Genomic DNA, 26785 nt, shown 5'->3' with positions numbered 1-26785 from the left:
CTCCTGCCTCAGCCTCCCGAGTAGATGGAATTACAGGCACGCGCCACCATGCCCGGCTAATTTTTTGTATCTTTAGTAGAGACGAGGTCTCACCATGTTGACCAGGATGGTCTCAATATGTTGACCACGTGATCCACCTGCCTCGGCCTCCCAAAGTGCTGGGACTATAGGCTTGAGCCACTGTGCCTGGACTTTTTTTAGGTTTTTATAATTATTTATAAAAATATACTTTTTTAAATTGCATTTTAGGTTTTGGGGTACATGTGCAGAATGTGCAAAATAGTTGCATAGGTACACACATGGCAGTGTGTTTTGCTGCCTTCCTGCCCTTCACCCACATTTGGCATTTCTCCCCAGGCTATTCCTCCCCAGCTCCCCCCCTCGCTGTCCCTCCCAATTCCCCCCAATAGACCCCGATGTGTAGTACTCCCTTCCCTGTGTCCATGTGTTCTCATTTTTCCTCACCCACCTATGAGTGAGAATATGTGGTATTTCATTTTCTGTTCTTGTGTCAGTTTGCTGAGGATGATATTCTCCAGATTCAACCATGTCCCTACAAAGGACGCGAACTCATCATTTTTGATTGCTGCATAATATTCCATGGTGTATATGGGCCACATTTTCCCAGTCCAGTCTATCATCAATGGGCATTTGGGTTGATTCCAGGTCTTTGCTATTGTAAACAGTGCTGCAATGAACATTCATGTGCATATGTCCTTATAGTAGAACAATTTATAGTCCTTTGGATATATACACAGTAATGGGATTGCTGGGTCAAATGGAATTTCTATTTCTAAGGCCTTGAGGAATCGCCACACTGTCTTCCACAATGGTTGAACTAATTTACACTCCCACCAACAGTGTAAAAGTGTTCCTATTTCTCCACATCCTCTCCAGGATCTGCTGTCTCCAGATTTTTTAATGATCGCCATTCTAACTGGAGTGAGATGGTATCTCAGTATGGTTTTGATTTGCATCTCTCTAATGACCAGTGATGATGGGCATTTTTTCATATGTTTGTTGGCCTTATGTATGTCTTCTTTTGTAAAGCGTCTGTTCATATGCTTTGCCCATTTTTGAATGGGCTTGTTTGTTTTTTTCCTATAAATCTGTTTGAGTTCTTTGTAAATTCTGGATATCAGCCCTTTGTCAGATGGGTGAACTACAAAAATTTTTTCCCATTCTGTTGGTTGCTGATTCACTCTAGTGACTGTTTCTTTTGCCGTGCAGAAGCTGTGGAGTTTGATTAGGTCCCATTTGTCTATTTTGGCTTTTGTTGCCAATGCTTTTGGTGTTTTGTTCATGAAGTCCTTGCCTACTCCTATGTCCTGAATGATTTTGCCTAGATTTTCTTCTAGGGTTTTTATGGTGCCAGGTCTTATGTTTAAGTCTTTAATCCATCTGGAGTGAATTTTAGTGTAAGGTGTCAGGAAGGGGTCCAGTTTCTGCTTTCTGCACGTGGCTAGCCAGTTTTCCCAACACCATTTATTAAACAGGGAATCCTTTCCCCATTGCTTGTTTTTGTCAGGTTTATCAAAGATTGTGTGGTTGTAGATATGTTATGTTGCCTCTGATGCCTCTGTTTTGTTCCATTGGTCTATATCTCTGTTTTGGTACCAGTACCATGCTGTTTTGATTACTGTAGCCTTGTAGTATAGTTTGAAGTCCGGTACTGTGATGCCTCCTGCTGTGTTCTTTTTGCTTAGAATTGACTTGGCTATGCGGGCTCTCTTTTGGTTCCATATGAAGTTCATGGTGGATTTTTCCAGCTCTGTGAAGAAAGTCAATGGTAGCTTGATGGGGATAGCATTGATTCTGTAAATTACTTTGGGCAGTATAGCCATTTTCATGATATTAATTCTTCCTAACCATGAACATGGAATGTTTCTCCATCTGTTTGTGTCCTCTCTGATTTCATTGAGCAGTGGTTTGTAGTTTTCCTCCAAGAGTTCCCTTATGTTCTTTGTAAATTGTATTCCTTGGTATTTTATTCTTTTTGTAGCAATTGTGAATGGCAGTTCATTCTTGATTTGGCTCTCTTTAAGTCTGTTATTGGTGTATGGGAATGCTTGTGATTTTTGCACATTGATTTTATATCCTGAGACTTTGCTGAAGTTGCTTATCAGTTTCACGAGTTTTTGGGCTGAGACGATGGGGTCTTCTAGGTATACTATCATGTCATCTGCAAATAGAGACAACTTGGCTTCCACCTTTCCTTTTTGAATACCCTTTATTTCTTTTTCTTGCCTGATTGCTCTGGCTAGAACTTCCAGTACTATATTGAATAGGAGGGGTGAGAGAGGGCATCCTTGTCTTGTGCCGGATTTCAAAGGGAATGCTTCCAGTTTTTGTTCATTCAGTATGATATTGGCTGTTGGTTTGTCATAAATAGCTTTTATTACTTTGAGATACGTTCCATCCATACCGAGTTTATTGAGGGTTTTTAGCATAAAGGGCTGTTGAATTTTGTCAAAGGCCTTCTCTGCATCAATTGAGATAATCATGTGGTTTTTGTTTTTGGTTCTGTTTATGTGGTGAATTACGTTTATAGACTTGTGTATGTTGAACCAGTCTTGCATCCCCGGGATGAATCCTACTTGATCATGATGGATAAGTTTTTTGATATGCTGTTGCAATTGGTTTGCCAGTATTTTACTGAAGATTTTTGCAGCTATGTTCATCATGGATATTGGCCTGAAGTTTTCTTTTCTTGTTGAGTCTCTGCTAGGTTTCGGTATCAGGATGATGTTGGTCTCATAAAATGATTTGGGAAGGATTTCCTCTTTTTGGATTATTTGGGATAGTTTCAGAAGGAAGGAATGGTACCAGCTCCTCTTTGGGTGTCTGTTAGAATTCAGCTGTGAACCCATCTGGACCTGGGGTTTTTTTGTGTGGTAGGCTCTTAATTGCTGCCTTGACTTCAGACCTTGTTATTGATCTATTCATAGTTTCGGCTTTCTCCTGGTTTAGACTTGGGAGGACACAGATGTCCAGGAATTTATCCATTTCTTCCAGGTTTACTAGTTTATGTGCATAGAGTTGTTTGTAGTATTCTCTGATAATAGTTTGAATTTCTGTGGAATCTGTGGTGATTTCCCCTTTATCGTTTTTTATTGCATCTATTTGGTTGTTCTCTCTTTTCTTTTTAATCAGTCTGGCTAGTGGTCTGTCTATTTTGTTGATCTTTTCAAAAGACCAGCTCTTGGATTTATTGATTTTTTGAAGGGTTTTTTGTGTCTCTATCTCCTTCAGTTCAGCTCTGATCTTAGTTATTTCTTGTCTTCTGCTAGCTTTTGAGTTTTTTTGATCTTGCTCCTCTAGCTCTTTCAATTTTGATGATAGGGTGTCAATTTTGGATCTCTCCGCTCTTCTCATGTGGGCACTTATTGCTATATATTTTCCTCTAGAGACTGCTTTAAATGTGTCCCAGAGATTCTGGTATGTTGTGTCTTCGTTCTCGTTGGTTTCAAAGAACTTCTTTATTTCTGCCTTCATTTCATTGTTTATCCAATCAACATTCAAGAGCCAGTTGTTCGGTTTCCATGACGCTGTGCAGTTCTGAGTTAGTTTCTGAATTCTGAGTTCTAACTTGATTGCACTATGGTCTGAGAGACTGTTTGTTATGATTTCAGTTGTTTTGCATTTGCTGAGGAGTGCTTTACTTCCAATTATGTGGTCAATTTTAGAGTAGGTGTGATGTGGTGCTGAGAAGAATGTATATTCTGTGGTTTTGGGGCGGAGAGTTCTGTAAATGTCTATCTGGTTTGCTTGTTCCAGGTCTGAGTTCAAGCCCTGGATATCCTTGTTAATTTTCTGTCTGGTTGATCTGTCTAATATTGACAGTGGAGTGTTAAAGCCTCCCACTATTACTGTGTGGGAGTCTAGGTCTCTTTGTAAGTTGTTAAGAACTTGCCTTATATATCTGGGTGCTCCTGTACTGGGTCCATATATATTTAGGATCTTTAGCTCTTCTTGTTGTATCGATCCTTTTACCATTATGTAATGACCTTCTTTGTCTCTTTTGATCTTTGTTGCTTTAAAGTCTATTTTATCAGAGATGAGAATTGCAACTCCTGCTTCTTTTTTGCTCTCCATTTGCTTGGTAAATCTTCCTCCATCCCTTTATTTTGAGCCTTTGTGTGTCCTTGCATGTGAGATGGGTTTCCTGGATACAGCACACCGATGGGTTTTGGATTTTTATCCAATTTGCCAGTCTGTGTCTTTTGATTGGTGCATTTAGCCCATTTACATTTAGGGTTAATATTGTCATGTGTGAATTTGATACTGCCATTTTGATGCTAGCTGGCTGTTTTGCCCGTTAGTTGATGCAGATTCTTCTTTTTATTGATGCTCTTTAGCATTTGGTATGTTTTTAGAATGGCTGGTACTGGGTGTTCCTTTCTATGTATAGTGCCTCTTTCAGGAGCTCTTGTAAAGCAGGCCTGGTGGTGACAAAATCTCTGAGTACTTGCTTGTTTGCAAAGGATTTTATTTTTCCTTTACTTATGAAGCTCAGTTTTGCTGGATATGAAATTCTGGGTTGAAAGTTCTTTTCTTTAAGGATGTTGAATATTGGCCCCCACTCTCTTCTGGCTTGTAGAGTTTCTGCCGAGAGATCTGCTGTGAGTCTGATGGGCTTCCCTTTGTGGGTGACCCGACCTTTCGCTCTGGCTGCCCTTAGTATTTTCTCCTTCATTTCAACCCTGGTTAATCTGACGATTATGTGCCTTGGGGTTGCTCTTCTTGCGGAGTATCTTTGTGGTGTTCTCTGTATTTCCTGGACTTTAATATTGGCCTGCCTTGCTAGGTTGTGGAAATTTTCCTGGATAATATCCTGAAGAGCATTTTCCAGCTTGGATTCATTCTCTTCTTCACATTCTGGTACACCTATCAAATGTAGGTTAGGTCTCTTCACATAGTCCCACATTTCTTGGAGACGTTGCTGATTCCTTTTTGCACTTTTTTTCTAATCTTGGTTTCTCGTTTAATTTCATTGAGTTGATCTTCGACTTCTGATATTGTTTCTTCTGCTTGGTCAATTCGGCTGTTGAAACTTGTACATGCTTCGTGAAGTTCTCGTGTTGTGTTTTTCAGCTCCTTCAATTCATTCATATTCCTCTCTAGGTTGTCCATTCTTGTTATCATTTCCTCAAATCTTTTTTCAAATCTTTTTTCGAGGTTCTTAGTTTCTTTGCATTGATTTAGAACATGTTCTTTTAGCTCACAGAAGTTTCTCATTATCCACCTTCTGAAGTCTGATTCTGTCATTTCGTCATACTCATTCTCCATCCCGCTTTGTTCCCTTGCTGGTGAAGAGTTTTGGTCCTTTGTAGGAGGCGAGATGTTCTGGTTTCGGGTGTTTTCCTCCTTTTTGTGCTGGTTTCTTCCCATCTTTGTGGATTTAACCACCTGTCGTCTGAGTAGTTGCTGACTTTTCAATTGGGTCTCTGAGTGTACGCCCAGATTGTTGATGCTGAAGTATTTCTGTTACTTAGTTTTCCTTCTAACAGTCTAGCCCCTCTGCTGTACGACTGCTGAGGTCCATTCCAGTCCCTGCTGCTATGGGCTCCGTCCTGCTGCTGTGGGCTTTGCCCTGCTGCTGTGGACTCCGCCCTGTCATCCTGGGCTCTGGCCTGTTGTCCGTGGGCTCTTCCCTGCTGTTGTGGGCTCCGCCCTGTTGGCGGAGTCTCTCTGTTGTGGCAGGTTGCCTTGGCAACAGTAGGCTGCGTCAGCATGGGCATGTACCTAAGTAGGGGTGGAATGCCTCGGTCGTGGCAGACGCCCCTCCCCCACGGAGCTGCATCGTCCTGGATTCAGCTGTGCCCCCGGTGAAACTCTCAACCCCGAGCATTTCCAATCACCGTTTTGTTTGTCCCTGTCAGGGTGCGACCTGCCGAGCCTGATCACCTGGCTCCCTGCCTCAGAGCCCTTTCTCCCTCTTATTTTTTTTTTTAAGTTGAACGGTTGACTCTCTCTCAGGTGTTTTAGTCGCCTGCTGGTAGGGCACCGGGATCTGTGTGATTTCCCGTGCAGGGCCCACTGCACCGGCTCAAATGTCACTTCCCAGGAATCTCCTTGTCTGGCTCACTGTCCAAGTCCCATTTAATCAGATGGATATGCTATCTGCCCTCCCAAATCTCAGACTGCCGGTTTAACAGGGCACTCAGATCAGTGCGTTTTGTGCGAGGTGCCGCTGCGCTGCGGCGCCGGCCAAAATGGCCCGGGAGGGCTGTGCTGGCTTCTCATGTCTCTCCTACACCTGGGAATTTCCCCGTCTGTGGGCAACAAAGATCCATCTGGAAATGCAGCCCTGACTCACCCTCTGCGCGTTCACTGAGAGCTGCAATCCCGAGTTGTTCCTACCGCACCATCTTCATGTTTAAATCTTTAATCCATCTTCAGCTAATTTTTGTATAAGGTGTAAGGAAGGAATCCAGTTTCAATTTTCTGCATATGGCTAGCCAGTTTTTCAAGCACCATTTATAAAATAGGGAATCCTTTTTCCATTGCTTGCTTTTATCAGTTTGTTGAAGATCAGATGGTTATAGATGTGTGGTCTTATTTCTGAGATCTCTATTCTGTTCTATTCATCTATGTGGCTATTTTTGCACTAGTACCATAAATGTGCAATTTTTACCATGAGATATAAATGCCAGGCTCAATTGCTCTAATATCCTTTCACCAAAATGCCTGGCAGTTTGTTAGGTTCTTAGTTATTCTGCTGTTACCCTTTATCTGTCTTTTCCATAACCACTCTAAATAAGGACTATTTAATAAGCTAGCAACAAGTAGGAGCCATTTTTTCCCTACATAGTTAGTTTATCTAAAAGAATTCTAGAATTATATTTTTAGTCAGCTGACATTAAAATACTATTTTGAAGTCTATATTTATTAGTATTTTAATATATACCAACCACAGGCAAAGCACTTAGAGAAGGCTGAACAATTTTAAATAAAGGGAGGGATTCTAGAGAATAAAATCACTATTACTCAGATATTTTTTTAAAGGTTAAAATATTTTTTAAAGAATCCCAATACTACATCCTAATGAAGAAGACAGAAAACAACCCAGCCACAACACAATGTCTCAATGGTGCCTGCTATTCTTTCAAAAAGTAAACCAAGACTTCTATGCTAGCAAGTAAGCAAGTAAAAATATCTTTGTTTCTTCAATTTAAATAAAACATTCCTTACAAGAATCTCAGTAAATAAGCAATCTAACAACCCTCAACAACACTAATGAATTTCACAAACTTCTAGAGCTGCCAGTTAACTGGTTCTGTGACCTTGTTGAAGTATTTAACCTTCTGAAACCTCAGTGTCCCTATCTGTAAAAGTCAACAGTAACACTTCCTACAGAGGATTATTTCAACAGTTAAATAGGATAAAGTATTTAGAAGAAAAAAAACACTCAGCAAAGTGGCACACAGAAATCACTCCATCATTCAAATTCCAAAGTCAAAGGCCAAAGGCTCTTTCTATTAAGCCGTACTCTTTCTAACACAGTGACTACAGAACGTGCACATGTCAAGTCTATATGCTTAACAACACACCACATCACAGGTAGAGTTCATCATTTAGCAAGTCCCAACTGTCCAAGACAATTTCCTCATTTATTAACAAAAAGTCGAAAAAATACCCCTTTCACTCATGCTTCTTTTCTCACAAAACTACAACATGAACCAACATGAAACCTTGACAGGAATTCAGTTTACAATTTGAAATAAAGTTAATTCAAATGCAACACCTCCAAAAGAGACACTACATTGACTTACCAGTATATAAAGGAATCTCAGTCACATTCTTTCCTGAGTACAGGATTTGATGGAACAATGCTATGTTCTGAAGCTCTTTCAGAATTCCAACAGGACCTGGACATCCTATTACCTATTACCAAGTAACTCCCCATGGGCACTGAGAGTATTTTAAAAACCTTACATCCTAAGCACAATATGCCAAAAGGCGACCATATTCTTTTGGATAGAGATATATGCATATTTGCTCTGATGAATAATCACCAACACCTACAACCCCAGCCTTTGTTCAGAGACCCTGTTGTCTCCATAAATTCCCCTCAATTTAGAGTATTTTTTTAAAAACAAAATTTCATAATCATAATGGTTATTGCTTAGAAGTAATAATAAAAAGCCCTGGGTGGAATTGGACACAACTAGTTCAAATCCTAGACCACCATTTACTAATTTCTGTTTCTTGGTGAAAGAGGCACAGCACACAAACCTCTAAGTGCTATTGCTAGGATGAAGTAGCATGTGCTTATTACAGTGACTGATACATGGTAATTATGGAAACATTAACTCTTAAGGGGATAATATCAAAAAATCAATTTTAGACTTGCTCATAGTTTCCCAAATGAAATCCAACTTTAATTTTGGGTTAGCACAGTAATACCAACAGGGCCTGTACCTTTATTCCAGACCCCTGAAAGGCTGGTGAATATGGTCCACAGAGAACATACAAGAAAAAAACTAAAGTCCACTTTCCTTGCCACCACATTTTATTCTCTCTCGTGGGATCATGGGAGTGTCCTCAGTGAAGTTAGTATTTTCCCCACAGAGTTCCTGCCAAGCCACTAACCACTGCTAATTAACTCCATGAGGACAAATTTTCAAATGACTTGAGCCTGCTGCCTGCCAGATGGCACTTCTAAGATCATCATTCATTCCCAGTAGAGTTAAGGCAGTTCCTGATGACATTTCTATCTAGGAAGTCACGGTAGGAATGTTGTGAGTACTGGCAGATGACAGGTAACGTGGACCCCAGGACAGTCTGCTCTTCAGGGTCACAGTGGATTAAGATAGAGGCCACAGCAGCTGAAGCTGCCTCTTCCTGCCCCAACTCCACCCCACTCTGCCAGTTACCATGTCTTCTGCCCTGTGGAGAGCCTAAGAGGAAGAAAAGCAAGAGGGAAGAGAAGCAGGGAACACCAGGAGACTAAGGCAAGTCAACCTATCAAGTGTGTCATTCAAGGCCAAGAGCATGAGTGAAAAGAATCTGTTTGGAAATCTCTTACACCAGGAACCAATATCCATCAAAAAAAAATTTTTTTAAGATTTAAAGGCAAAAACTCACAAATATTCATTTGACAGAACAGAATACAACAGATAACTTCACTTACTAAGCTCCTATCATCTGAATGCCTAACAGTGAGATTTTAAAGAGTAAAATATCCCTGCTAAGGAGTTCACACTCTGGGGAGAAGACAATGAACTGCAGTACATGGTGATAAATACAACACTATGAATACTTTAAAACAAGCTGTAACATCACATATTCAGGAGGAAGAAAAAAAACAGCAAAATACTTCAGAACTAAAAATGACCTTTGAAAGGATTTGATCTGAAAGTCTGAACACCTCTTTTTGGTATCTGAACCCATTATTCCAAGAAAAGTTTACCTACATACCCACAATATGAAGCATGCAGGTACCCTGTTCCTCATCTAAGTTACTGATTTAATCCAATTTAAGCCTGGAAAGGTAAAGTGACTTAGCCAAGGTTCTGAAGGTAATGGAAACTCAGCAGAGCTTGAATTCAAACCCATATATATCTGACTCCAACTAGTGCTCATCAAATCCATCACTAAGGCCACCCAATGTAAGTCAGAGTTTAAATTCAATCTTTTTTCATGACCTTGTCTGATGCTCAATTTTATCATCAATAAAGTAGACTTCTGAGGAAAATATCATATTTCCCAATATTTTAAGTAAGTATATTTTAGCATCATTCTACTTAACACCAAATATCTATACATCATTTGTAACTTTTTGATTCTACCGAATACAGTCAGTGGCTGATACGCAGTTTTACTACTTTCCACCACTGCTGTTCCCTCCAGGATGCCCCTAGCCTTTGGTACACCCTTCTTTTGTAACAGTAATTGCCTGTGGTGGGTAGTCTGACTGTAGGCTTCACAAGGGGACAAAGTATGTCTTTTTTATTCGTCACTGGATCCCAGCATCAGCATAATAAACATTTGTTGCAGAAATGACGCTGTAATGTTCCCAACTCAACTGTTCATTTCAGAGGGTAAGGATCCCAACTCCTTTATCTTTGAGTTTCTGGAAATACTGTGGCCCACAATAAATGTTTGTTCAAATTGGTGGGCAGCTGAGCCATGTGATGGGAGGTTTAAAATCACTTTCCTACAGCTCTGTGATGGGAGGTTTAAAATCATTTTCCTGCAGCTTTTACAACATAATTCCATACAAGGTAACCCATTAGATCTATTCAATTTTATTGCATATACTCTTTTACCTTTTTCCCTTAGGTCATTCATCTTGTTGAAAATTACTTGCCAAGTTATAAAGAAAATTTTCAGCTTAATTTCTGAAGGTTAACAGACTTCCACTCTTGAATATCGCAGAACATGGCCACATTGTGTTACCTTCTCCAGGGAAAATATCGTCCTAATCCCAATTAGGTATGCCTGAAACAGATTTCTCTTCCCCTTCTTCCACAGCCTAAGTGGAGCAGCTCCCTATGTTCAGCCCCTCCCTCATTTCCACCCCTCTGCTTCTTCCCTGGGAACAGAAACAGTACAGTCTGGCAAGAGAAGCTGCAGGTACAAGAATCAGGGATGACTGGGGATGCAAGGCTGGTTCAACATACACAAATATATAAATGTAATCCATCACATAAACAGAACCAAAGACAAAAACCACATGATTATCTCAATAGATGCAGAGAAGGCCTTTGACAAAATTCAACAGCCTTTATGCTAAAAACTCTTAATAAACTAGGTATTAATGGAAGGTATCTCAAAATAATAAAAGCTATTTATGACAAACCCACAGCCAATATCATACCGAATGAGCAAAAACTGGAAGCATTCCCTCTGAAAACTGGCATTAGACAAGGGTACCCTCTCCCGCCATTCCTATTCAACATAGTATTGGAAGTTCTAGCCAGAGTACTCAGGCAAGAAAAAGAAATAAAGGGCATTCAAGTGGAAAAAGAGGAAGTCAAATTGTCTCTATTTGCAGATAACACGATTGTATATTTAGAAGATCCCATTGTCTCAGCCAAAAATCTCCTTAAAATGATAAGCAACTTCAGCAAATTCTCAGGACACAAAATCAATGTGCAAAAATCACAAGCATTCCTATATACCAATAACAGACAAATAGAGAGCCAAATCATGAGTGAACCTCCACTCACAATTGCTACAAAGAGAATAAAATACCTAGGAATACAACTAACAAAGGACGTGAAGGACCTCTTCAAGGAGAACTACAAACCACTGCTCAAGGAAATAAGAGAGGACACAAACAGATGGAAAACTATTCCATACTCATGGTTAGGAAAGTTCAGTATCATGAAAATGGCCATACTGCCCAAAGTAATTTATAGATTCAACACTATCCCCCCCCCCATCAAACTACCACTGACCTTCTTCACAGAACTGGAAAAAACTATCTTAAACCAAAAATGAGCCCACAATGCCAAGACAATCCTAAGCAAAAAGAATAAAGCTGGAGGCATCATGCTACCTGACTTCAAACTCTATTACAAGGTTACAGTAATCAAAACAGCATGGTACTGGTACCAAAACAGAGATATAGACCAATGGAACAGAACAGAAGCCTCGGAAGTAATGCCACACATCTACAACCATCTGATCTTTGACAAACCAGACAAAAACAAGCAATGGGGAAAGGATTCCCTGTTTAATAAATGGTGTTGGGAAAACTGGCAAGTCATGTGCAGAAACTGGACCCCTTCCTTACACCTTAAACAAAAATTAACTCCAGATGGATTAAAGATTTAAACCTAAAACCTAACACCATAAAAACCCTAGAAGAAAATCTAGGCAATACCAATCAGGACATAGGCATAGGCAAGGACTTTATGACTAAAACACCAAAAGCAATGGCAACAAAAGCCAAAATAGACAAATGGGATCTAATTAAACTTCCAGAGCTTCTGTACAGCAAAAGAAATAATCATCAGAGTGAACAGGCAACCAACAGAATAGGAAAAAATTTTTGCAAGCTACCCCTCTGAAAAAGGGCTAATATCCAGAATTTATAAAGAACAAAAACAAATATACAAGAAAAAAACAAACAACCCCATCAGGAAAGTGGGGGAAAGATATGAACAGATACTTTTCAAAAGAAGACATTTATGTGGCCAAAAAAACATATGAAAAAATGCTCATCATCACTGGTCATTAGAGAAATGCAAATCAAAACCACATTGAGATACCATCTCACACCAGTTAGAATAGCAATCATTAAAAAATCTGAAGACAACAGATGCTGGAGAGGATGTGGAGAAATAGAAACGCTTTTACACTGTTGGTGGAAGTGTAAATTAGTTCAACCATTGTGGAAGGCAGCAATTCCTCAAGGATCCAGAAATAGAAATACCGTTTGACCCAGCAATCCCATTATTAGGTATATACTCAAAGGATTATAAATTGATCTATTATGAAGACACATGCACACGAATGTTCATTGTGGCACTGTTTACAATAGCAAAGACGTGAAACCAACCCAAATGCCCATCAAAGATAGACTGGAAATAAAGAAAATGTGGCACATATACACCACGGAATACTACGCAGTCATAAAAAAAGATGAGTTCATGTCCTTTGCCAGGGACATGGATGAATCTGGCAACTATCATTCTCAGCAAACTGACACAAGAACAGAAAACCAAACACCACATGTTCTCTCTCATAAGTGGGTGTTGAACAATGAGAACACATGGACACAGGGAGGGGAACATCACACACTGGGGTCTGTTGAGGAATGAGGGGTTAGGGGAGAGGTAGCAGGGGGTGGGGAAATTGGGAAGAGATAACATTAGGAGAAATATCTAATGTTGGTGACCGGGGGATGGAGGTAGCAAACCACCATGGCATGTGTATATCTATGTAACAATCCAGCAAGATCTGCACATGTACCCCAAGAACTTAAAGTAAAATAAAATAAAATAATCAGGGATGAGACACTGCTCCAGGGGCACAGAGAAGGAGACAGGGAGTCCACAGCGGCTTTCACAAGACCCCCATTGAACAGGACCTGAAGTAGATCCTAGCATTCTAAGTGAGGCAGGGTCTATGGCCAGGAAGCAGGAGCTCAAGGGGGCTCCTTGGACAAGGTGTGCTCTGACGCAGAAGTCACATCATCACTCACTTATTCACCAGTGAACACTTACTGAGAGCATACAATCTCTTAGGTACTGACTACATTCAGAAAACAAAACAGGCAGGGCATAATGGCCATCACAGAATTTGCAGTCAATGAGGGCAAAACACATTTCTTGAGTAACTCTCTCAAACAATTATGATTAAGAACCAAGATAGATTTTCAGGAGGAAAGGAACACAATTCCATGAGAGTATGTGCAACAAACCATTTGTCCTAGATTGAGACATCTCAGTAAGACTTGCTAGGGATGTGATACGGTAAAATCTGAGAGTCAGGAGGAGAGGGAGGTTGGGAGGAGGAAGAACACTCCAGACAGAAGGAACACAGGAAAACAAACCTGCAGAAAACACACATTTTCCAGAAAGGAAGGAAGTGTAGTCATGAAGAACAAGAAAACGGGGTGAGTAGAGGGTAGACAAAACCAGGCTGTATCCTAAACTCACTCTTTTAATAAGTATTTATTGGGACCCTACCACATGCCAGGCATTCTGTGAGGCCCTAGGGATGAAGTGGTGTGAAAGACAGGCAGGATGTGCTCCCCTAGCACTCGCGCTCGCTGGTGAGACAGACCAAGACATAAACAAGCAAGATTATGTCAAACAGTGCTATGTGCATGTAACTGCCACCACGAAACTGAATTTCTATGTGAGGGAAGCCGAAGCACAGACAATGCATCTGCCCCGGGGCCTTGTTTAAATGGTGCTGGTTGTGGCACACATCAAGACACATGTAGGAATTATTTCCATAGCCAGCTCATACATTTTTTTATAGGCAAAGCACAGGTGTGTCTATTCTAAAATCGTATATACTAAATAAATGCTAGATAAAAGAGAAAGTTAGTCCTGTCTATATCTCTGTTCCCTTAGTACATGAAACACATTTGATGCATTTGTTTCTCATTTGAGAGAATGAGAGGACTATTACACAAACAATATACTGTGGCCAAGGGAAATGGCTGGGAAAGCATGCCTTGAGATGTAACAGTGTCACCCCACCCCACCAAGCTCATATGCATGTGAACACGCTTTCTCTCTCTCACGTGTACACTCACACACCACCACCACCACTACCACCACCCCCCCCATAGTAAGGCTACTTATTAAGCTGCCAGTGCTTCCACGCCATATTTCATGCCTCGACACCTCTGCCTGTGCTGTCTGTCCTGCAATAAAGTCTGCCCCTGCTACCTCTTCAGCTACCTAGGGTCCTCATATCTAATGCATATACCAAGCCCCCCAGGAAGCTCTGCCCTGAGCTGCTTGCTCCTAGCGGGGTTAGCTATTTTTGTAAACTCTCTCCCACCAGAGCCCTGGGCACACAGTATTAAAATGTTTTCACAGGACTCCCACCATACTGAACTTGGAGAAGCTGAGAACAGTGCCTAGGACACAGGAGAGGGGTGCCAAGTTGGTCTTATAAATAAGATGAATGATGAATGAACCAATAAAACAGCCTGATTTCACAATTCATCACCCTCACTGGAACTGTCTACCACAAAACAGTGAAGGAATCTTTCTACTAAATGGAGACTGATACTTGTGCATCTTAGGAATTTAACCTCAATTCTGTCCCTTTGCCCTCTGGCAGTCACCTGTCCCCCCACACCCATGTCCTGTGCCTGAGGAACATACTCCATAGCTGAATCCGAGGGAGGCCTGAAGCCCCAGCAAAGTGGCGCTCGAGTAAATCCTGCTGCTCATTCGTCCAAACCTAGAGTCAGAGGTCCTGGGAGTGCTGAGGCCAAAGAAAACAGCAAGACAGAGTCTGATGGCATGAACTGCAGCGGGTGCACAGAGAGAAAATGTCTTATGACAGGGATGAAGGAAGGTTTTAGGACAAGGAGATCAGGGCTGGAGCACAGCTTCAGAGCTTCTGCTGAAGCAAGCAACCTTATGCCAGGCTGCAGGGTCAGAGACACAGTCAGAGCAAAGACACTCTCGGACCCTCTGCACCACACAGGTCCTAGAAAACGGGCTTCGGTGGCTGCTTTCCAGAGCACACAATCCCTGCAGAGCAGGGAGGTCTTCTGAGGCCAAAAAAGACACACAGTCAATCCTTTCCTGGGACTAATCTTCAAACACATACACACACAGAATAAACTTTGGAAACGGTTCTAAAACATCTCATGTCAAAATCAAGAGAAAGAAACTCACTTGAACTTTCTCATCCTACCTCTCAACAAAGATTCTCCTCTGATGATATCTATAATTTCTTTAAAAGCAATAGTTTTTCATTTCATAAAAAGAGATAAAGGGCAAATTACCTGTGACAGATCATGCAAATAAATTTCAGTCAAATGAAATTAGATTACTTAAAACAGCATGCTCAGAGTAGAACAGATGCAGGTTCAAACCCACTGTTTTCCAGCTATACATCCTCAGTTACCCAATAACTCACTCTCTGCTTGCTTATGCAATGAGGCACCAACACCTCTAAAGCAGTAAAACTGACAGTGGGGCACACAATTAGCCCCCTCCACCCTTCTACGTCTTAATGGGAGATAGAAAACGAGGTACTGAGAATCTAAAGAGAAGAAACAAATGAGCTAAGACATAAAAAGGCAGAGAACAGGGAAGAAGTCAATGTGCAATGATAGAACTTTTCTTTTCTTTTCCTTTCTTTCTTTTCTTTTTTTTTGAGATGGAGTCTTGCTCTGTCTACCAGGCTGGAGTGCAGTGGCTTGATCTCGGCTCACTGCAACCTCCGCCTCCTGGGTTCAAACAACTCTCCTGCGTCAGCCTCCTAAGTAGCTGGGATCACAGGTGTGCACCACCATGCCTAGCTAATTTTTGTACTTTTAGTAGAGACGGGGTTTCACCATGTTGGTCTGGCTGGTCTCAAACTCCTGACCTCATGATCCACGTGCCTTGGCCTCCCAAACTGCTGGGATTACAGGCATGAGACATCATGCCTGGCCAACTTCTCAATTTTCTTTAGTTCTTTACAGATTTAAGGGGAAGGCACTCATGAACAGCTATACATCATGCTAGCAGCTCCTGCCATGGCTTGTCAGGAATGCCCACCAGAAGGGAATGGAGAAGGCACCTGGCATGATCTCCTACAGCATGCAAACCAAAATGTCCCCTCAGCATCAACTGACAGATCTCCCATGGCAAATGCACTATTCCACAAATGGAATGTTCATACTGTTGAACATTCTCACTGTACCCGAGGCCGTCCTTCCTTGGGTCATGTGTGCCTTTTCACATTTCATCTGGTGGTATTCCATCTTAGCATGCCAAAGAACGAACACATCTACTCCCTTCCAGCATCTGAAGACAGTTACCATGTCGCCCCCTCGACTCTAGACCTCCTTCCTCTGAGGGCACCTTCCTTTGAGGGTCAGTGCTCGTTCTCATGTTTCACCTTTTCAGCTCAGAAAAATACAGATGTATATGAACATCTACACATTTTCTTCAGTGAGAGAATATACAAAATCCTTAAACCAACATTCAAGCTGTGCCTCAATTTTATTTTAATGTTGGCCTTCCTTGCCGCCCTCCCCTTTATAAGGTTTATCTTTTCTAAACAGCTTTGAGGTAGGCTTACATGCCATAAAAGTTACCTAATTTAAGTGTACAACTCATTGTGTTTTAGTAAATTTACACTACAGTGCAGGTTTAGAATCCTTCCATCGCCCCAAAAGTTCCTTCCTTCCCATCTTCAGTGAATCCTCACTCCCATCCCCTGCCCCTGGGCAGCCACTGGTGCTTTCTGTCACTCAGTGTGGCCTTGCACAGAAATTTCATATAAACGGCATCCTATAAGCTAGTCTCTTGTGGCTGGCTTCTTTCACGCAGCATGTGGACTTGGGGTTTATCCACGCTGCAGCACGTGCACATTGCTTGTCACTGCTCAGAAGTATCTCTTGTCACTGCGTGGATATACCACAGCTCGCTCACTGCTGATGAACACTTGGGTTATTTCCAACTTGGGCTATTATGAACAACTGCCCTAAGTGTTCACAGACAGGTGGCCATGAGGATATGTTTCCATTTCTTTTGGAGTAGAATTACTAGGTTTTATGGGAAGTATATGTTTAACTTTTTAGGTAACTGAAAACGCTTTCCCTCAGCGGCTGCCCTATTTTATATTCCTACCAGCAATGTGTGAAGTTTCTACTCTCCCCACAGCATCGCACACACTTGGTGCTGCCATTCTTTGAGGGTGTGAACTGGTATCTTTGTCATTTCTATTTGCATTTTGCTAAACACTAATGACGCAGAGTATCTTTTCATATGTTCACTTTGCATCTATATATCTTTATTGATGAAATGTCTATTCAAATCTTTTGCTCCTTTCTTAATTGGACTATTTTCTTAATATGGAGTTGTAAGAGTTCTTTAAATATTCTGGATGCAATCCTTTATCAGATATATATTTTGCAAGTATTTTATTTTAGTCTGTGGCTTTTCATTAAGTCCAATCTACTAATTTTCTTTTTATTTTATGCTTTCAATGTCATATCTTTGCCTAATCCAATGTCAAATATATTTTCTTCTATTTTTTCCTAAAGCTTGTATAGATTTTTCTCACATGTAGGTCTCTGGTCTATTTTGAGTTAATTTCTGTGTACATTCTGAGGTAGGGCCCAAGATTTATTATTTACTTGTTTGCATGTGTGTAACTTTTTTTTTTCTAGAGATGGGGACTCACTATGTTGTCTAGGCTGCTCTTGAATTCCTGGGCTCAAGCAGTCCTCCCATCTCAGTCTGCCAAAGTGCTGGGATTGCAGGTGAGAGCCACCAGGCCTGGCCTGAGTGTATATATCTAATTTATGGCACCATTTGTTGAAAAGTAATCCCTTCCCACAGTGCCTTACCCTCACACACTTGTCAACAATCATTTGACCATATTTTGTTCAACTAATTTACATGTCAATCTACACTGTTTTAATTACTCTAGTTTTGTGGTAAGTTTTGTAATAAGGCAGGATAAGCCCTTTGACTTTTTTCTTCTTTTGGGGCTATCTTCCATGTAAATTTTAGGATCAGCTTGTCCATTTCCACAAAACACCCAGCTGCAATTCTAACAGGGATTGCATTGAACCTGTTGCTCAAATGTGAAAGTGAAAGCACTGCCATCTTAACAAGAATTGAGTCCCCCAATACATAGCATGGTGTCTCTCTCCACTTTGTTAGGTCTTCTTTAATTTCTTGCAGCAATGCTTTTTCTTTCCAGTGTAGTGATCTTGCACTTCATTCTGTTCATTCCTAAACATATTGCTCGTTTTGGTGCTGCTGTGAATGGATTTTTAAAATTTTACTTTGGACTATTCATTTCTGATGTATAGAAATAATACTGATTTTTATATACTGACTTTACATCCTGTGATTTAACTATTCCTTTTATGTTGTTTTGCATATTTCTCACTTCAAGTGTTAAACATCAAGCCTTACATTATTTCACTCCCCTTTTACACAAAAGCTATACCAAGAGAAAGGCAAACATTTCAATCAGCATTTTAAAAATCACCTGCTTCAGAACAATATTCTACAATAAGTCATTTATTTTGAAAAGTTCATTTATTTCATTAGCTGTGCTATAGCAAGTTTAAAATTACCACTTAGCAAACTTACATTTTTGAAGCTAGTAGGAAAGGTGTCTCTCTGCCTCCTGCTCTTTTTAAAAATCCCTGTGACAGGAGTCTGCTTAGAATACAGGTAAGCCAAATGCAGTGCACCAACTGTTTTTGAAATTATAGTTTTCCTGAAACACAGCCGTGCTCCCTGTTGACACGTTGTCTATGGATACCTTTGCACGACAACAGAAGAGTGGAAGAGCAACAGAGGCTGTCTGCCCTGCAAGCTGAAAGCTCACCATCTGGGTCTTTACACGAAGACAGTTTGCCAAATCTGCTCTCAGAAGTGCTGGGTGAATATGGTGAAACTTCAATTCCTGCTATGTCAGTTAAGGGGAATTAATATCATAATATATAGTGCTTATAGAGTGTTTGCCCCAAAACTCACAGGTTGAAACCTAATATGAGGATATTTGGAGGCAAGCCCTTTTGGAGGTGATTAGGTCATGGGTACAGAACCCTCATGTGTGGGATTAGTGCTCTTCTAGAAGACATCCAGAGCTCTCCTGCCCCTTCCACCATGTGACGCTAGAAAGAAGACAGTTGACTATGAACCAGGAAGCAGGTCCATGCCAGACGCCAAATCTTTCAGCGCCCTGATCTTGGACAGCCCAGACTCCAGAACTGGGAAAAATAAACTTCTGTTGTTTATCAGACACTCAGTTTAAGGTATATTATTACCACAGCTCAAACTAAGACATATAGGGTATTCTGTCCCTAAACACTCTTTTCTTTGCCTCTATTATGTAATCTGTTCAACTTTTTCCTCAAAAATTTCAAAGCTTATATGAAAATACAGACTAGGAAAAAGCATTGAATTTTAGAATAGATTATATTTTATTTTTATTTATTTATTTATTTATTGAGACAAGGTCTCACTCGTCACCCAGGTAGAGTACAGCGGTACAATCTCGGCTCACTGCAACCTCCACCCCCCAGGTTCAAGTGATTTTTCTGCCTCAGCCTCCCGAGTAGCTGGGATTACAGGCATAAGCCATCACACCTGGCTAATTTTTTGTATTTTTAGTAGAGACGGGATTTCCCCATGTTGGCCAGGCTTGAAGTGATCCACCCGTCTCAGCCTCCCAAAGAGCTGGGATTATAGGCATGAGCCACTGTGCCCAGTCTAGATTGCATTTTAAAAATAAATTATCTAGATATGCATCAGAATAATAAAACACATCATGAAAACTTTAAAGGGAATTACAAAAATTAAGTGTATATATACTTAAATATTTGAATTTATACATGGTCAATCAAAGCAAGTGCAATTACTCCATTATGAATATCTCATAAAGAGCTAAAGCAAAAAAATCATAAAGCAGAGAGGCAAGAATTTAAAAACTGTTTAGTACTCAGATAAGTTCAAATCTTTCATTTTAAAGACTTAAACTCTGCCTGGTCAAAGAAATATGTTAAAACATAATGTAAGATACATATATAGCATGTAAAACTAGATTGAAAGAAATTAACAGATTGTATTGCACATAAACAATAACTTTGGACAATACATAAAAATGCTCTAAGTCCCATCTAGAGTATTTGGGTGAAATACTTTAAAGTCTGACCCATTACACATTGTTAATTACTGTAAAGGCCTAAACAGAAAAAAAAAGCGGGGGGAGCATATTCAGATAACAAGAAAAAAAGTTAAAAAGTCAAATCATAGAAAAATATTCATGGGTATAAGCTAAATAGAAGAGAGCTAAAAAAGATATCAAAATACACACTTTTCCAATTAATTATCCACCGGCTATTTTTTGCTAACCCTAGCAATTTACTTACATGGCAAACCTTACTTACCTGCCCTAATCTTCTACATCAATAGTGTCAAATTCCAACACCAAGATTCTAACCTAAATAGCAGCATTAAGCAAGTAGCATTATCTCCCTGCTTACTGTAAAAGAGTAGCATTCCTAATTTTATACAACTATATGTCTCTAAAGCAGCACTACGCAATATCATTTTCGGTAATGACAGAAATGTTCTCTATCTGCACTGTCCAATGTAGCCACTAGCCACATGTGGCTAGTGTAACTAAGGAACTGAATTTTCCATTTTAATTTAAATTTCTACGCTCACATGTATGCTGGGGCTGTCATGCTGTACAATGCAGGTCTAAAGTATTAAGTTAACTTCACAGACTGTAACTGCCTTTCAGAAAAAGAAAGAATTTGCCATTTCTAAACACAAAATTTACCAACCTTCCAACTGAAAAGCAGATTACTTTTGCTTTAGCCAAAATATATGTAAGTCTCCTGTTTTCAGTAATCTAATCTCATCTAAACCTGGTTAATATCTTTTGCATCAGATATTAATTGTAGCATCACTTTGAACCTGTCAGAGGTACAAGTTTTTTAAAAAATAGGGTCATAATCCCCTAAAAATAGCTTCATCTGAAACACCATCTAAATATCCTTTCTCCTCTTATAAAAATTAAAACATCAGGAACTTGTAACTGTTAGTTTACAGAGGAAAAAGAAAAGTCAGTGCAGGCAGTGTCAATGGAAATTGAGAAGACAGTACACATTACAACAGAGGGTGACTGAGTGCCAAACACAGAAAATGCAAAATAGGGCCGGGCGCAGTGGCTCACGCCTGTAATCCCAGCACTTTGGTAGACCGAGGCGGGTGGATCACAAGATTAAGAGATCGAGACCATCCTGGTCAACATGGTGAAACCCCATCTCTACTAAAAATACAAAAAAATTAGCTGGGCATGGTGGTGCGTGCCTGCAATCCCAGCTACTCAGGAGGCTGAAGCAGGAGAATTGCCTGAACCCACGAGGCGGAGGTTGTGGTGAGCGGAGATCACGCCCTTGCATTCCAGCCCGGGTAACAAGAGCAAAACTCCATCTCAAAAAAAAAAAGAAAATGCAAAATAGAATGAGACTTAGAAACAAGCTAATTAAAGCCATTGGTCTGATTCCTTAGACAAAGCTTTTACAGACATATGTGATTCAGAATTCAGAAATATGGTGCATATGTCATACATCACAGTTCAGACACTGCAAAACACCCCAGCAGGATCTGCTGATATATTCTGTCCCTAGGTTTTCAACCAAGTACATTTTATCCATCTCTATTCCCAAACTTTTATCTCTAGTCCAGCTACCCAATTCCTACTACACATCTTCTCAGTTATCCATCTCCTCTCACATGTCTTACAGATATCTTAAAGTCAGCATCCATTTACACAGCAAAAAATTCAGTGTTTACTATACAGCAAGTACTGTTTAGGGGTTGAATACATACCCACTTGAAATGCTCTATGCCCACAACATGCTCCCCACCTCAGAAAACAGTGCTTCCATCTACCCTACCATTCAAGCTAGAAACATGGAAGTCATCCTTGACACTTTATTTCCTACCAGTCCTTCTAAATCTCTCTCTAACCTACTCACTTCTCTCTATCTCTCCACTGCTATCATCAACACACTAAACCAGCGGTTCTTAACAATAGGCAATTTCACTCCTCCAAGAGATAGCTGAAAATATCTGGAAACATTTATGGTTGTCACAGCTCAAGGGGTGCTACTGGCATCTAGGCGGTAAAAGCCAGGAATGCTACTTAATATCCTAAAATGTACAGGTTAGTCCTGAACATCGAAGACTCATCCATCCCAAAATGTCAATGGTGCTTTAAGTAAAAAGAAGAATGATGTATACAATGACTTTGTTTTTGTATTTATGACAATTCTTTAAAATGTTATCGTAATTGAGAATTACTTTTAATGTAATAAATAAAATTCTATTCTAACGCAATTCTATTTAAGTGAAATATGTACTTGCATGTGAACAAAGTGAATACTTACTTGTGCATGTTCTCCACCCCTATGATGATCATGATACAGTAGGAAATTCCACTTTGTACAAGAAAATGTAAGGCATACCTATAAAAAGTAAGAGCACTATTAGAAGAGGGATGCCCAGTCACAAACATCAAACTGAAGTGAATTTAGCTAAAAAATACTTATGTATAACATGGAATACCCCCAGAAAAAAAATAAGGAATGAACCCTCTGAGGCCTAAACTTCTGTGGACATGCTAAAGAGGGAGTCCCATACCACAGGCTCCAGAGAGTGGAAGAAATAAACAAGGCCTAAAGTCATGCCAAGTGCCCAGCACTCCACGCTCCTGGCTGCATGGAGGCCGTGTAGGATTACGTGGCTCTTCATAACTCAAGGCAATATTGTATGAATTGTAATTCATAATGATTATTTTAAAAAGTAATATGAATTTCAGAATTGCCCTGTCAGAACATCAGTTGTTTTCCCAAACTAGTTTCTCCAATACCAACTTTGTACTCTGCCTTTACCTTTTCAACAGTACAATTGACAAAACAACAAAAAGTGCTAAGTATTCGAATTTACAAAAAAAAAGGGTATATTCAAATCCATTTATTCTAAATACATGATGGCTCAAGTCAAATAAACTTCCTTAGATAAATCTAATCATTCATTAATCTGCTGCAATATATCTACAAACATTCTGGCTAACATGACACAGTATTTTCTAATATTCCAATATTCTTGAAATCTACCATTAAATGAGAAAATTTATCTACTCATTCCATAAAATTCAGATAAAACATGATTAGGATGCCTGTGATTAAATCAATCAAAATGATCCCTAATTTATGCATTTCTATGCATGCACACACACTCTCTCATTTCTTTCCCCTTTGGTGGCATGAACAATTTAAAATAAAATTTTCAGGCGGGGCACAGTGGCTCACACCTGTAATCCTAGCACTTTGGGAGGCTGAGGCAGGAGGATCATGAGGTCAGGAGATCGAGACCATCCTGGCCAACATGGTGAAACCCTGTCTTTATGAAATACAAAAAAAAATTCACTGGGTATGTTGGCGCGTGCCTGTAGTTCCAGCTACTCATGAGGCTGAGGCAGGGGAATCGCTTGAACCTGGGAGGTGTAGGTTACAGTGAGCTGAGATTGCATCACTACACTCCAACCTGGTGACAGAGCAAGACTCCATCTCAAATAAATAAATAATAAAATAAAAATTTCAAATCTTCAGACACAATTTAAAGTATTTTTTTTCCTTGAACCTCTAAATCTACTTTAATTTTAAAGTATTAATAAGGGTGTTAACCTATGATTAAAATAACTTTCAAACAATCTTTATGGAATAACAGGTATCCCCAATGTGGAAAAGTTACACAAAATTTTGAACACATTTTTCCATAGGAATACTGTAAATCAGTAATAGACACCAAGGTGGGCCCACAGGAGAAACTTATTTGACATGCTGTACAGAATAGGTCAGTCTATCTGTATGACACACACACACACACACACACACACACACAGAGAGAGAGAGAGAGAGAGAGGAGAGAGAGAGAGAAAACAATGTTGGCCAGGAGTACTATCATAATCAGAGGAAGTAGAAAAACCTAAATGAATATAAAAGGAAATAGAAGAAAGCTTTTTTAAAAAACAAAACACACACTTTTCAAATTAATGATCTACCTCTTATTTATCGCCAACACTAGCAATTCACTGGCTGACTTCTGACTTCATGGGAAAAGGCTAACGAGGACTGCTAGAAGACCTTTGGGGCTTCTTAAATTGAGGGCAGAACTCAATACAGGTACTTAAACACGGAAAACATATTTTTGAGGACTCTTGGGGGAAAACAGTGTTCCTTTGCTATGTTACATTTCTTGAAACGTGAGGGATATATCACAACTTTAGAAGCTGAGAGTCTGACTTCTCAAACAGTGCTATGGTGCCTCATATCACCTTAAGGTGCCCCCTCTCTCCTGGCATTACCATTCAGATGATATGTCTGGCCATCTTTGGAGTGCAGTATAACATTTGGGCAGCCTCCTGCTGTTTAAGCCTTCACTGTTGCAACGATCCAAGTTTAGAAGCAGGAGGTAAATATGCATTCACTTCTCTCTCACTGACCACCATGACAAGCATTCAGATGCTTTTCTACTCAATAAATGCACTGGTGATACTCTTCATAATTTTCAGTACTGAGTTCCTGTGCTTGTTCTCATTGGTAAAGTGACCATAATAAACACAGTAGCCACTTAAGATTTTTCAGGATTAAGAGATAATACATAAAAAGTGTTGAGTGGGTTATCTAGCATGCAGTAAGCACTCAACTATTAAGTATTATTAGTAAAGTAAAAATTAAAAACAGATATCTTTAAAGTCTATAATAATCCAATCCTCAGAATTTCAGAATTGAGGAAACTAAAGTTATAAATCTAGTCAGTTTTCTAACTGACATCCAAGCTCAAGTTGTTTTGGGGCAATTTATAGAGCCAGGTAGAATGGAACCCCATGGGCTGTGTATCATAATCTTTCAAGCTACCTAATAAGCCCTTTGAAAATAAAACAATGCTTTTTCACAAAACATTAGTTTGTTTTCAGATATCACATTTTAATTCTTCTGAATTTCAAGTCACACTAAAGGCAAGTATAAAGTTTATTTTTAGCGAAAAAAAAGAACACAGGTTTAAAAACCTCTTCAATTATTTCACTAATCTTTACTGAATGTCTACCTTCTGAAAGGCACTAGAAATACAAGAGTCAATGAGACAGTCTCTGTCTTCAGAGAGCACCCAGTCTAGAGAAAAAGACACAAATAAGTAGGTTACTTCAATAGTCTATGATATATGCTAAAAAAAAAAAAAAGGAGATTAAACACAAAAATTTCCAATCTGCATCACTCTGGATGACGGTAATAACAGATGAATGACCCTGAGTAACTTTCCATGTTCATAATGACTAGCTATCATGCCATGTTCTTTCTGTAGTTTTACAGATTTACTCCTCACAGTAATCATTTGTTCTGTTTCACAGATGAGGAAAGTGAAGCTCAGAGTGGCTAAATAACATGTCCAAAGTCATACAGCCACCAGACTAAGGCACCCACACTGGAATACAGGTTTGCCTGCCTTCAGAGTTTAAGCTCTATTCCATTACCCTATACTGGTATTATCAAAGATATTTAAATAAATAAGGTATAAATTAATTATCACTTAAAAGGAACTTGCAGATCATAGTTTTTTGCTGTTTTTTTTTAAGCTAAGACCAAAGAGAAGCAGATAAATGATCAATTACAGGCATGACTTATTTTACTGCACTTTGCTTTACTGTGCTTTGCAGATACTGAGATTTTTCCAACTTGAATGTTTGTGGCAACCCTACATCATGTCAGCCTCTTGGCCCATTTTTCCAAATACATGTGCTGAGACTTCATGTCTCTCTGTCATATATTGGTAATTCTCAACAACATCTCAACCTTTTTCAATATTATTTTACCTGCTATAGTGATCTGTGATCAGCGATCTTTGATGTTACTACTGTAATCATTTGGGGGCACCACAAACTGTGCCCACATAAGTACTTCATTGATAAATGTTAGGTCTGCTCTGACTGGCAGTCTCTGTCTTCCTCTGTCTCTCTCCCTCTCCTGAGGCTTCCCCATTCCAGAGAGAACTATTGCAATTAGGCAAATTAATTAACCTACAATAGCCTCTAAGTGTTCAAGTGAAAGGAAAAGCTGTATGTCTCTCCCGCTTAAGCTTAGTGACCATGGCATGTCGAAAGCCAATACAGGCTGAAAGCTAAGCCTCTTGCACCAGTTAGACAAGTTGTAAATACAAAGAAAAAGTTATTGACGAAAACTAAGAGAGCTACTCCACTGAACACACATATGATAAGAAAGCAAAATAGCATTACTGCTAATATAGAAAAAGTTTAATTGTCTAGATAAAAGCTCAAACCAGGCAAACATTGCTTAAGCCAAAGCCTAGTCCAGATCAAGACCCTAACTCTCTTCAATTCTGTTAAAGCTGAGAGGAGAAGCTGCAGAAGAAAATGCTGAAGCCAGCAGACACTGGCTCATGATGTTTAAGGGAGGAGCCATCTCCAGTAATAAAAATGCAAGGTGAAGCAGCAGGTGCTGAGGTTATCTAGATGCCACAGCAAGTTACCCAGAAAACCTAACAAAGATCACTAATGAAGATGGCTACATTAAGTAACAGATTTT

General features: G+C 39.8%; 1 protein-coding gene across 11 annotated transcripts in view; it reads right to left on the bottom strand.

Moving 5' to 3' along the window:
* Nucleotides 1-26785, bottom strand: part of MBOAT2 (membrane bound glycerophospholipid O-acyltransferase 2) — a 148262-nt gene that overhangs the window by 63154 nt on the left and 58323 nt on the right. For 6 of the 11 annotated variants that reach the window (XM_054245237.2, XM_078350002.1, XM_078349999.1 and 3 more), the window contains one exon: nucleotides 22571-22648. The exons of 1 other annotated variant lie outside the window; for it this stretch is intronic. In XM_054245237.2, the coding sequence (XP_054101212.1) occupies nucleotides 22571-22602 (32 nt within the window). In that variant the 5' untranslated portion in view covers nucleotides 22603-22648. Of the gene's footprint in view, nucleotides 1-18752; nucleotides 18862-22570; nucleotides 22649-25292; nucleotides 25358-26785 lie in introns of those variants that run through there. 4 more of the 11 variants (XM_078350004.1, XM_035273289.3, XM_078350003.1 and 1 more) reach the window with 2 other exon arrangements.

This window comes from Callithrix jacchus, chromosome 14 (assembly GCF_049354715.1).
Source record: "Callithrix jacchus isolate 240 chromosome 14, calJac240_pri, whole genome shotgun sequence".
Taxonomy (NCBI): Eukaryota; Metazoa; Chordata; class Mammalia; order Primates; family Cebidae; genus Callithrix; species Callithrix jacchus.
The sequence above is the reverse complement of the archived record's forward strand: the minus strand, read 5'-3'. Positions and strand labels throughout refer to the sequence as shown.